Below are 13,508 nucleotides of genomic sequence, written 5' to 3'. Positions count from 1 at the left end.
AATTTCACTTTTAGGCAAGAGAATGGAAAGAAAAGTCTTAAAAAGACATTTGTATATGTATGTTCATAGCAGCATTATTCACAAGAGCCAGAAGGTAGAAGCAACCCAAATGTCCATCAACAGATGAACAGATACATAAAATGTGGTATATGTGTGGCATATGTGTGTGTGTGTGTGTGTGTATACACATGTGATATATATATATATACACACACGTGGTATATATACATGTGGTATATATATATATAGTATATATATATATGTATGTATATATATGTGTGTATATATATATACACACACATACACCACACACACACACATATATATACACATACATACACACACACACATATATATGTATATATGGAATATATTCAGCTTTTAAAAGGAAGAAAACTACAACACATACTACAACATAGATGAACCTTAAGAACATTATGCTAAGTGAAATAAGCCAGTCACAAAAAGAAAAATATTGTATGATTCCATTTATATATCTAGAGTAGTCAGACTTATAGAAACAAAAGTAGAATGATGGCTGCGGGAAGGAGGAAATGAGGAGTTGTATAATGGGAATACCAGTTTTGCAAGATGAAAAAGTTCTGGATATTGGTTGTAAAACACTATGAATGAACCTACTTATCACTACTGAACTATACACTGAAAAAAAATGATTGAGACGGTACATTTTATGTTATGTATATTTTACTATGAGCTTTTTGAATTGGAAAAAAAATAGCCAGGTGTGATGGCACACACCTGTAGTCTTAGCTACTCAGGAGGCTGAGGCGGGAGCATCACTTGAACCCAGAAGTTGGAGGTTACAGTGAGCAATAATCATGCCACTACTCTCCAGCCTGGGTGATGGAGCAGGATCCCATCTCTAAAAACATAAAAATTAAAAATAAATAAATAAAGACTTTCTAGGAGGACCTAGAAAATCTCTAGAAACAGAAATTCCACTTATAAACCTTCCCCATTCTAATGACCACAAAAATCCATAAAATACTGGGGGAAATGTGTTGATGAGGCATACCTCATTTTATTATGCTCTGTAGATACTGCATTTTTTACAAATTGAAGGTTTGTGGCAATTCTGCATCGAACAAGTCAATTGGAATCATTTTTCCAACAGCATGTACTCACTTCATATCTCTGTGTCACATTTTGGTAATTCTCGCATTATTTCAAATCTGTTATTATTATAGCTGTTGTGATGATCTGTGATCAGTGATCTTTAATGCTACTACCATAATTGTTTTGAGACACCACAAACTGCACCTGTGTAAGACTGCCAATGGATCAACAAATGTGTGTGTTCTGATGCTCCACTGACCAGCTGTTCCCACATCTCTTTCCCTCCCCTTGGGCCTCCTTATTCCCTGGGACACAACAATATTGAAATCTGGCCATTTAATAACCCTACAATGGCCTGTAACTGATCAAGTGAGAGGAAGCATCTCATAATCCTTCCCTTAAATCAAAAGCTAGAAATGATTAACCTTAGTGAGGAAGGCATGTCAAAAGCCAAGATAGGCTGAAAGGTAGGCCTTCTGCACCAAACAGTTAGCCAAGTTGTGAATGCAGAGGAAAAAGGTTTTTGAAGGAAACTTAAAGTGCTACTCCATTAAATGAATAAGGAAGCCAAACAACCTTATCACTGTTATAGAGGAAGTTTGAGTGGTCTGGATAGATCAAACCAGTCATAATATTCCCTTATGCCAAAACCTAATCTGGAGCAAGGCCATAACTCTTTTCAATTCTATGAAGGCTGAAAGAGGTGGAAAAGCTACAAGAAAAAAGTTTGAAGCTATCAGAAGTTGGTTTATGAGGTTTAAGGGAAGAAGCCATCCTCATATCATAAAAATACAAAATGAAGCAGCAAGTGTTGATGTAAAAGCTGCAGCAAGTTGTCCAGAACATCTCGCTAAGATCACTGATGAATGTGGCTACACTAAAAAACAGATTTTCAATGTAGACAAAACCATCTTCTATTAGAAGAAGACACCATCTAGGACTTTCATGGCTAAAGAGGAAAAGTTAATATCTGACTTCAAAGCTTCGAAGGACAGGCTGAGTCTCTTGTGAGGGGCTAGTCACTTCAATGTGAAGCCAATGCTTATTAACCATTCTGAAAACCCTAGGGCCCTTAAGAATTATGCTAAATCTACTCTGCCTGTACTCTCTAAATGAAACAACTAAGCCTGGATGACAACACAACTGTTATGGCATCAGTTACCGAATATTTTAAACCCACTGTTGAAACCTGCTGACAAGAAAAAAGATTTCTTTCAAAATATTACTGCTTCTTGACAATGCACTTAGTCACCCAAGAGCTCTTATGGAGATGTGCAAGGAAATGAATGCTGTTTTCATGCGCACTAACACAGTATCCTTTCTGCAGCCCAGGGATCAATGAGTAAGTTTGACTTTCATGTCTTATTATTTAGGACATACATTTTGTAAGGCTATAGCTCTCATAGATAGTGATTCTGCCGATGGATCTTAGTAAATTGAAAACTTTCTGATTTTCTTGATGTCATTAAGAACTTTTGTGATTCATGAGAGGAGGCCAAAATATCCACATTAACAGGAGTTTGGAAGAAGTCTGTTCTAACCCTCCTGGATGATTTTGAAAGGCTCAAAACTTCAGAGAAGGCAGTAACTGCAGATGTGATGGAAATAGGAAAAGAACTAGAATTAGAAGTGGAGCCTGAAAATGTGACTGAATTGCTACAACTTCATGATCAAACTTGAATGGATGAGGAGTCGCTTTTCATAAAAGAGCAAAGAAGGTTTCTTGAAGTGGAACCTACTCTCGGTGAAGATGCTAGGAACATTACTGAAAAGACAACAATAGATTTAGAATATTCCAGAAACTTAGTTGATAAAACAGCAACTGTGTTCGAGAAGATTACATAGAGATTTTGAAAGAATTTCTACTGTAAATCAAATGGTATCAAACAGCATTGCATGCTACAAAGAAATCTTTCATAAGAGTTAATCGATGTGGCAAACTTCATTATTGTCTTACCTTAAGAAGTTGCCACAGCCACCCCGACCTTCAGCAACCACCACCCTGATCAGTCAACAACCATCAACACTGAGGGAAGACCCTCTAACTAGCAAAAAGATTAGGACTCACTACAGGCTCAAATAATCATTAGCATTTTTAGCAATAAAGTATTTTAAATTAAGGTATGTACATTTTTTAGATATAATGCTATTGCACATTAATAAACTATAGTATAGTGTAAACATAACTTTTATGTACACTGAGAAATCAAAAATTTGGTGTGACTTGCTTAATTGAGTGATTAGCTTTATTGTGATGTGTCTGGAACTAAACCCATGATATCTCCAAGGCACGCCTGTACAAAGAAGTACATTGCTACTTTACTAAAGAGAAAAAAAGGAAAAAAATGTAGAAGCAACTTAAAATGACCTTAGAGAAATGAATATTATGGTAGATCAGTTTAAAATAACATGAAAACATTAAAATGATTATAAGAAAGTATGTAATAACCTCAAGTGTGCTTCAGAAAGTATCATTCATTCAACAAATATTCACAAATATTCAGTAGAACTGGACAGGGCTTCTACCTGTAAGAAGTTCATTCCCTAGGTGAGGAGATAAGGTGAAGATTGAGAAAGGCCCCTTGAGGATAGGTCTCTGTCTTGTCGTCTCTCCAGTACCTAGAGCAGTGGCTGACACACAGCAAACGTTCAATAAGTGTTTGTTGGCTGGCTAGCAAGGATAATGCCACATACACAAAAAACTTAATTCCAGGTGACATATAACTTAAAGATATCTTATTTAACAAAAACTCTATGAAGGCTTTGGAACATCAGATGCAGACGACATCATTGAGACCAACAGGGAGAGAAGCAAAGTACATCAAAGTAGATGATGCATCCTTGTTTCCCTTCACCCTAAAAGAAAAACCAGAAGAAGATGAGAAGGGTGTTAGTAGGGGGAAGTGAAGCTAAGGTAGCACTTCAGCTGCTAGAGTGTGCTCTGGTGCTTGAGTCACCATGTGGCCAGACCATCAGACCACTGGGCATTGCCAAGAGTGACACCATGGGTGACAGCAGCTGGCCTTAGCTGGCTGCCATGTCAGAGGCCCCAGAGTCCACCTATACTCTCAGGCCAGGCTGGCTGACCCCTGACCTAAAACTGCAGGTAGGGAATAGTCACTAGAGTCTTGTTTTCTTGTATGTTCCCCTGGGACAATCCTGGACTGGATGAGAAACTTCTGCTTGCAAATGTAGGTCAATTATGTTGATTTTATAATAATGATAATTATGTCAGGTCTGCAGATCTGTGTTCTTTTGGAATAATTCAGAATGTAAGTGTGGTGTACAAATTTTCTTAAACTGCTAAATGTACATTTTGAGGGTGATTAAATTTACTTTGAAAAAATAACATATGAACATAATTTTACAAACAATATTTAGCTATTATAAATAACCTTACTTCAAAATCAGTGTTGTCTTCTTTTCCTATTACAGGTATCATCTTTTATCAGGAATTCCTTGGTGCTGCTTTTCTCACTGTATTTATATATCTTTTTGGGTGAGTAAATGTCTCAAAGGTAAAGTATGTGAAATTCTATGACTTTTACATAGGATTTTTGGCATTGCACCTGAGGTATGGAAAATAATATAAGAAACATCAGTTTCCTGAGTTCCTAAAAGAAACATATTTTTTAACTTAGGGCCTTATGCAGGGCTTGATGGCTTTGGCTTTATGATTTAGGTATCCCTCTGAAGCTCTGAAACATTGGGAATTTTCAGTTCCAAGACAAAGACAAGATACATCCACTGGCCCTTGTTACTCCACAACCTTTCTGTACTGTATCAGCCCTACTCCAGCCTTAGGAACCCGTAGATTAGATCTAAATTAGAGAACCATGATCCTCTAGGGTCACCCAAAATAGAAGGCAGGTAGATCCCTGGCTTTAGTCATGATAACATCAGGTTTGTAGCATCCCTTTCTTGTGTCAGAGTGTGCAGCTTGAACTCTCCCCAGAGATTTGGTGGGCATCATTGCTAGCATCGCTTGCAAACAGAGAGCAGAACTTTGACAATATACAGTGTATAGGAGCTTCCATGACTCCATGAGGCACTTTATTAAATGCTTAGCTGCTTCTTGATCTGGTAGTCAGCATGATCATTGTTATACAAACTTGAGCCTAGGCTATTTTCAGTGTAGGAAACCATCTATCTTGAAAATTCAATTTCATAAGATTTTTGGGCAAGGCCAAACTTCTGAGGTCTGGAAATTATGACTACTCTTACAGCCAAGGACAACTAGATTTCTTAGAAAATTAAAGAATAAATTACTTTTTCACTTGTGTCACATACGAGAAATGGATCTGGGCGTGCATGGGTAGAAAATGAGACAGGGTGTCTACCCAAAGGGTTTTGAGCCTCAATTAGCCCCCAGATGGTAAAAACCTGGGACAGAGATCTACTGGAATCTGCCCAAGTCTTGGTTCTGAATACAAATATTGGCTGTGCTAATTAAGACAAGTACTAGGAAGCTTACCATGAGAAACTGGATGAACAAAACCAATGGGATTTATGTCATCATGTAGAATATGGAGCTCAGTCATTTAATACCATGAGTCTGTTTCAGTGTTCTTGTATTCTTTATTAATATTATCCTTACAGGTGTTTTCTGTCATTCCTTGGTGTGTTTTTGGTCACAAGAAACCGAGAAAAGGAACATCTGCAACAGTCTTATATTGATTTTGGAAATATTCCTGGTAAAATCATATATTCTTTATAGTGGAAAATTTGATCCTTATAAATGAATAATTGTTGGTATTATTTTGGGTGGTGAGTTAATATAAAACATAATTCTTACCCTCAAAAAATGTACATTTAATAATGAAACCAAAGGTGATATTTTAAGTGTAAATGTTACTAATAATTTATTGAATGTCAGTTTTGCACAGAACTGGGGATTTAAAGGAACTGACCATGTTTTCTTGATTTTGGGGATTTCCTTTTTGGGATTCCTTAAGCTGGAAAAGGGTAGAGAAAAGAGTAGCAATGGCTACCAGCAGCAGACTCCTGCTGCTTGGGGTGCCTTGAAGGAACACCAAAGAACAGAAGGGTAGGCGGCTAAGGAACGTGTCCTGGGGGAAGCCTGGGGTGGCTTGTGCACTGTGGCTCAGGACAGTAACCAGAACGCAAGTAGCTTCTTCCCCTTTCCTCACCCCGCCTACCGAGAGAGCAAACATCCATTGTCTTTCCTGTTCTCACTCTCACTGAGAAATAACTCGCCTTGTCATGTAGACAACAGAAGCCAAGTCCCGGACAAAGGAAACCGTCTGCTGTGTCACCTCCTCCCCTGCCGGCCCACCGCCAGCACTCTCCTGCTTACTGGGGATGTGGGCAGAACTACAGGTTTCTAGGCAGGAGTGGAGATAGTCTCACAGCTTTCTCCACCGTTCTGTTAGCATCATGCCTGTGAAGCAAAAACTAGGAAAGCCTCATCCCTAAGACTGAGAAATATGGCCCCATGCAATGAATTCTGTGTTCTTTTTGCCATTCGAGCTCTTTTATCTGCCAGAAGCAGTCAATGAAAGAATTGGCATCAGTGGCAAAGGGGCATGTGATAGAAGCCTTGTATGGTTAGAGGTTCTTTGGTAGGAAATAAAGTGTGATTTTTTTTTTTTTTTTTTTGAGATGGAGTCTTGCTCTGCCACCCAGGCTGGAGTGCAGTGGCGCAATCTCAACTCACTGCAGTCTTCCCCACCCGGGTTCAAGCAATTCTCGTGTCTCAACCTCCCGAGTAGCTGGGATTAAGGGTGTGCCACCACCATACTTGGCTAATTTTTGTATTTTTAGCAGAGATGGGTTTTCATCATGTTGGCCAGGCTGGTCTCGAACTCCTGACTTCAAGTGATTTGCCTGCCTTGGCCTCCCAATGTGCTGGGGTTATAGGCATGAGCCACCATGCCCAGCCTAATTATTTTTAACTCTATTTTTTAATTCACAAAGCCCAGTGCATAGGCTCAGTAGCAGCCCTAGAAGCCACTATCACAGGCTATTTTTCTATGATATTCTATGCATTCAACATGGAAAAGAAGACACAACCCCCGGAAGAAAGGCTTGGAGATAAGTGAATGCTTCATGTGAATCTCTGGGCTAACCCCACCTGATTTTCATGCCCAGCATGTAGATCCCATGGGGTGGGGCAGTGGCTCTGACATGGACAGCTTTTTTTTTTTTTTTTTTTTTTTTGAGACAGAGTTTCGCTCTTGTTACCCAGGCTGGAGTGCAATGGCACGATCTCGGCTCACCGCAACCTCCGCCTCCTGGATTCAGGCAATTCTCCTGCCTCAGCCTCCTGAGTAGCTGGGATTACAGGCACGTGCCACCATGCCCAGCTAAATTTTTTGTATTTTTAGTAGAGACGGGGTTTCACCATGTTGACCAGGATGGTCTCGATCTCTTGACCTCGCGATCCACCCGCCTCGGCCTCCCAAAGTGCTGGGATTACAGGCTTGAGCCACCGCGCCCGGCATGGACAGCTTTTTTATCACGTAGCTAGAGACACTGCGTTCCAAGGGCCTTTTCTTCCTTGACATTCACCTCTTATGTTTAGAGAGTGCCCACATAGTATAAAAGAGAGGCGATAAAATGTGGCCTAGATTGAGAGGAAATTACTAAGACTTATTTTTCTGTAAGACCTCAAAAGATTCTTTATGATTATTATCTCCACAGGGAAACAAATGTTGGACAAAATACAACCAGATTCCAATAGCTTATCCTATGGAACTTTGCCTGATGGAAGTGACTCAACAAAGAGCCAAAGTGGAGAGAAGAAAGAGGTCTAAAATGCCGAGAGGGATGGCTGTTGGCCTGTTATTCGATACCACCTTTTTAAAAAATTGCACATGTTCAATTTGTGTCAGCAGCTCTTTTATAAAGCTGATGTGCTAGCATTCGTTTCGGTCCTTCCCCCACCTCAGCATCTATGGACAATCGGCGACTTCCTAAGCTCTGACAGTCTCATGTTTCCATGGAATGTGATTTGAAGTGTTCCCCACACCCTGGACCTCTCCCTAGTGATTATCTAACCAGCTACACCTTAATCAGAGCCCGACTGCTCCAGCAGGCATGTTGCACAGAAATGTACATTTGCAATTTGGCCATAGGTTGCATAAGATGCCTTCTCCCACGGGTAGTGTCAATTGTTTCACTTAAAAAAAATACATTTTATCCCCATAACCTGACTCCTGAAAGAAAGATTTGAGGGTGCCCTCTTTTTTCTAAGACACCATTTATAAGCCTCCCTATAAAAATCTCACCTTTCTAATCCTAAATTAGAATGGCAAGTCATCTTTTCTGAAAACTCATGGTATCAAAGTCCTCCTTTGAAAATTAAGGGTCTCTTTAAATTAGAATTTATAAATGGCATTCAGTGATGGTGCATATCTAAATTAAAAGACCTTGACTGGTGGGCTTTTTAAATGTAAGAAGGAGGAAGTTTAAGAAGTAGGGCTGTGCTTGCTTTGGTAGCCCGTGTACTAAAATAGGAAGAATGCAGTTAAGATTAGCACGGCCCCTCACAAGGCTAACACATAAATAAATGAAGCATTAGAGAAACAAAGTAGGACTAATGTTTATGTTTTAATAAAAATATAGAATGGTGACATTTTGTTTAGCTGTATGATTCTGTTATACTTGAAACTGAAGAAAAATTGAATATCCTATGCCTTTGTTTTTATAGATCTTATAATTCATCAAGTGGGTTTATATGTTGTATTCTCCATACAAGTCTCAAACATCACATTTAAATTCTTAGTGATACTTCCACTACACATCATTTCTTCCCAAAGGCATTATCTCAAGCTTTGTAAATTATTCTAGATAAAAGGAGAGTTGTGATTAGAGAACTGAATTTCAGCCATTTAAACCTGTAGACATAGAACACGACCTAGTGGTCAAACCTGAGCCACAAGGGGAAGCCCAAGTGCTCCTGTGCCCTGAATGGCTTTTCCACTCCAGTTCATCACAGATCTCCTGAGACTCATTTACAGGTAGAATCCATAATAATATCTGTTATTTATGATCTACTTAATATTTAGAGGAGAAGAAAGGAGGTAGCCTTCATTGTAGCCAACATGAAACAATAAGCCCAATCCTTACTGACATTTCAAAGCCTATGACATGTCTGTCCAATATCATTCCAACCAATGGTCTTGCATTTAACTAGGTTGTTTAACTTGGTGGTATTGAGACTGTAACCTTAATGGCTCAGGTCTTTTAGCTTTGTTCTTTGTCATAATCTGCACTCCTGACCAGACTAACCAAACCTGGCTGCAAAGGAAAAAGATTTGAATTGATCACCAAAGTATGAAAAATACCCCAAAACCCAGGTCTGGCTCCCAAACTCTAGGTAATAATTCCCACCATTACAGAAAGTGTCCCATGCATTCAGATAAAGCAGTCATAATTTATGGCATATTTTACTGAATAGGTCCAGCATATTGGTACTACAAGGCTCAGCCAAAAAATGTGTCTGGTGTCTTAAACTACAGGTTTCTGCTGACTCTTAAAACTGGTTTCAAAGATTGGAAAAACAATTAGATTGAAGAGTTTTGCTTCAGGTAGAACTGCATTCACAGCTAGAGTGCATGAGGTTTTTAGCATTGTAGAATTTCATACAGGCACAAGCATAACACCAGTACTTCAGCGGCCGCCAACAGTTGCATCTATTAAACATTTTGAGAAATGACATTGACATATGCACATTTAAGCAACCAACAATATTTTAGAAGTCCAGGTAACATATAAAATATATTCGGACCTAATTTTACTTTCTATATTGCTCCTCCAAAGTAAGGTAAATAGGAGTTTTGGTTGTACTGGCTTGTAAGATTTTTTAAATTACACAGTGCATGACCAAACTAAAGCCAACTCAGTCCTTCCCTTGGCATCGTGAGTTGAGGTTCTTTAGCCAACAGTTAGCTCACATGACTATTTGTCTGGATCAAGGGTCGGCAAAGTTTTCAGTAAAGACCCACAAGTACATATTTTCGAGTTTGTGCTGTCTGTCCCAACAGACAGACATGGTGTCTGTCCCAACTACCTAAGTCTGCCATTGTAGAATGAAAGCAGCTGTAGACAAGATGTAAACAAAAGAGCATGGCTGTATTCCAATAAAACTTTATTAACAGGCCAGGCACAGTGTCTCATGTCTGTAATCTTAGCACTCTGGAAAGCCGAGACTGGCAGATCATCTGAGGTTAGGAGTTCAGGACCAGCCTACTCAACATAATGAAACCTTATCTCTACTAAAAGTACAAAAATTAGCCGGGCATGGTGGTGGGTGCCTGGAGTCCCAGCTACTCGGGAGGCTGAGGCAAAAGAATCACTTGAACCTGGAAGGTGGAGGTTACAGTGAGCCAAGATCATGCCACTGCACTCCAGCCTGGGCAACAGAGCAAGACTGTTTCAAAACAAAACAAAACAAAACCAAGTGGCCAGTCTGTGAGCTATAGTTCGCCAACTCCTGGTCTAGACTCTTCTGCCCTTGCTATGCAGCTTGGGCATTCAGGGAAGGAATTTAAAAAGTGACACTCATGGCTCATGACAAATGAGATACTGTGGGAGAATGGAACCATGGCTTGATAAATTTGTCTTCTGATATTTTTGCTTATATAAGTTATAAATGGAAGTGATGAGTTCATTCTCAGGGTCCAAGTTTCTCTCTTTTGAAGGCACTGGTTCTTTTGTGAACACCAATAACTACCTTGAAGAGCCTCTCCAATCCCACATTCCAAGTCGATAATAGCTTTGGAAGTGAGTAACAATGACCTCTCATATAGCAGACTAAAGCAGGGGCCTTTACCATCTGATTGTTTTTTGGCTTAAATGTTTGCTTGCCCTGTAACTAGAATGCTTTCCTTACCAGAATCACTTGAAAACAAACACAATAAAAGAATTTCTCAAGCAGTGACCCAGAACGCATTCTTCCCCCTTCTCAATACCCTACACGCTCCTAGAGATTCTGTTCTGTGGCAACATAAGAAAGGAAAAGACAGATTTCACAGATGAGTGCCATTTCAGTGCTATGAAAGAGTAATGGTGATAATGTGTAAGTTTGGCTCAGAAGGACGCAGGTGTAATGGTGGACATGACTTAAATGGATAGATATGTCAAGCCAAGTTCCCTAAGCCAAGAACCCTCTTCGTGCTCCTGTTTCCAAGGATGCAGCTCATCCAGGAATAGGTGAGTGTACACACTCAGCCACGCTGAAGGCTGCCTCAGTGCTTGCCAATTTAACAGTGATCTGATGGACAAAAACATGAACCTTCCCCACACTCTTCCAGACGGCTTTACTTAAACTCTGTGGCTGGTTATAGAGGTGATCTTTGCACTGGGCAGCTGCAAAGCTAATGCACATGTTTGGCACCAGTGAATGTGAGTCCTTTAGTGAGGTTACTAGATAAACACCACACATTTTGAACGATTAGAACAAAATCTCAAAATTGAACCCAACATGATTGTGTGGGGAATTTAGAGACTGCTTCTAATCATTAGACTCATCAACAGTCTGGCTCTTATTATGACCATCTTGAAGTAAAAAAATAAAATAAAATTCCACACATACACAATTTTAATGCAAATATAGACCAGTCTTGGGCTATTAAACCTAGCATTTTAGCAATTGTGGTAAATGCAGGGAAGAGCCTTCCCACCCAGGAATTTTTGAGTCTGTTCCCTTTCTCACCAGCCTCAGAGTACCACACAACATGATGTCTGGTGCCAGGAAAGCAAATCAGTTACAGGAGCTGTGGCCCATCCAAGGCAGCTTTTCGTTTTTTTCTTGAGAGGGAGGAAACTCCTCCTTTAATGTTGGTCCTTATTGAGAGTTAATGAGTCCCAACCACAATGTAAAAGAGGAATATCAATCCCAATATCAAATAAATGTGGTGTCTTGGGGTGTACCCTGCTGAGCCAGGCACTGCCAAGAGTTTCACAGAGTTCCAAGCAAGATGTAAGATAGTCTCCATGTTCCAGGAAAGAATCTCCTTCCCAGGGAGCTGGGAACTGCATAGCCAAGAAGGAGCCCTCCATTCCTGATGGGACCAGCACGCATGGACTAAAGCCACTTTGCACACGTGAGCTGCTGCTAGCCAAACACGAGCCAGTCCCTCCAGTGTGCATGCATCCCGCTTTCAGAGCCTTTCCCTCATGGTTCTAATCTGAAAACCAACCTCAGAAATGTTCTGAGGCTTGGGCTCTGCTCCCTCTGTCCAAAGCACCTCACCAAAACCTTCTAAACACTGTTCATGAACAAGGAGATGAATCAACTCAAGAACTCTTGACCCAGGGACTCGAAGCCGGGGTTATTTGCCTGATTATAGACTACTAGCTCAATTTACATGTCTCAGACTTAGCAAATGTTCATTAATTCACTCAAACATAATTGATCACCTACAGTTTTCAATGTAACGCACGCGTTTGTTTTTACAATAGACTTTATTTTGTAGAGCAGCTGTAAGTTCACAGCAAAATTGAGCAGAAGGTACAGAGAACTGACACCTGCTTCCTACCCCTACACATGCACAGCCTTCCCTGTTAGCAACATCTCCCACCAGAGCGGTACATTTGTTACAATCAATGAACCCACACTGGCACATCTTATCACCCAAAGTCCCTAGTTTACATTAGGGTTCACTCTTGCTGTTATACATTCTACAGGTTTGGACAAATGTACGATGACATGTACCCATCATTATAGTATACAGGTCAGTTTCCAAAACCTCTGTGCTCTGCCTATTCATCCCTTCCTCCTTGCAGGCATTGGCAACCAGTGATCTTTTTATTGTCTCTCAAATTTTGCCTTTTTTTTTTTGAGACGGAGTTTTGCTCTTGTTACCCAGGCTGAAGCGCAATGGCACGATCTCAGCTCACCGCAACCTCCACCTCCTGGGTTCAGGCAATTCTCCTGCCTCAAACTCCTAAGTAGCTGGGATTACAGGCACGTGCCACCATGCCCAGCTAATTTTTTTTGTATTTTTAGTAGAGACGGCGTTTCACCATGTTGACGAGAATGGTCTCGATCTCTTGACCTCGTGATCCACCCACCTCGGCCTCCCAAAGTGCTGGGATTACAGGCGTGAGCCACCGCGCCCGGCCTCAAATTTTGCCTTTTCCAGAATGTCATATGTTGAAATCATATGGTATGTAGCTTTTTCAGACTGGCTTCTTTCACTTAGTAACATGGATTTAAGTTTCGTCCATTGCTATTCATGCTTAGCTGCTCATCTCATTTCTTCTGAGTGCTGAATAGTATTCTCTTGTCTGGAGGTACCAGAGTGTATTTACCTGTTCATCTACTTGGTTGGACAAGTAGATGAATAGATGTCATCTTGGAAGGACATCTTGCAATTGCAAAAAGCTTCCAAGTTATTGCAATTTAAGGTTATTGGGAATATGATGATGAATTAGACCAGCTCTTTGGGAGTTGTCTGTCTAGT

The 13,508-nt window shown here is 40.3% G+C and overlaps 1 protein-coding gene and 1 non-coding gene across 3 annotated transcripts in view; both read left to right on the top strand.

Moving 5' to 3' along the window:
* The window catches only part of NIPAL2 (NIPA like domain containing 2), a 101,357-nt gene extending 90,376 nt beyond the window's left edge, over window positions 1-10,981 (top strand). Inside the window, exons 9-11 of one of the 2 annotated variants that reach the window (XM_017504997.2) lie at window positions 4,513-4,576; window positions 5,677-5,771; window positions 7,741-10,981. In XM_017504997.2, coding sequence (XP_017360486.1) covers window positions 4,513-4,576; window positions 5,677-5,771; window positions 7,741-7,853 — 272 coding nt within the window. In that variant the 3' untranslated portion in view covers window positions 7,854-10,981. The remainder of the gene's footprint in view (window positions 1-4,512; window positions 4,577-5,676; window positions 5,772-7,740) is intronic. The other variant, XM_017504999.1, reaches the window with a different exon arrangement.
* LOC119467790 lies at window positions 8,523-8,628 on the top strand. Its single transcript, XR_005196413.1, has one exon. It is a non-coding gene; the product is annotated as a U6 spliceosomal RNA (small nuclear RNA).
* Window positions 10,982-13,508: the final 2,527 nt, after the last annotated feature.

This window comes from Cebus imitator, unplaced genomic scaffold, assembly GCF_001604975.1.
Source record: "Cebus imitator isolate Cc_AM_T3 unplaced genomic scaffold, Cebus_imitator-1.0 Scaffold331, whole genome shotgun sequence".
In the NCBI taxonomy this organism is placed as follows: Eukaryota; Metazoa; Chordata; class Mammalia; order Primates; family Cebidae; genus Cebus; species Cebus imitator.
The sequence above is the reverse complement of the archived record's forward strand: the minus strand, read 5'-3'. Positions and strand labels throughout refer to the sequence as shown.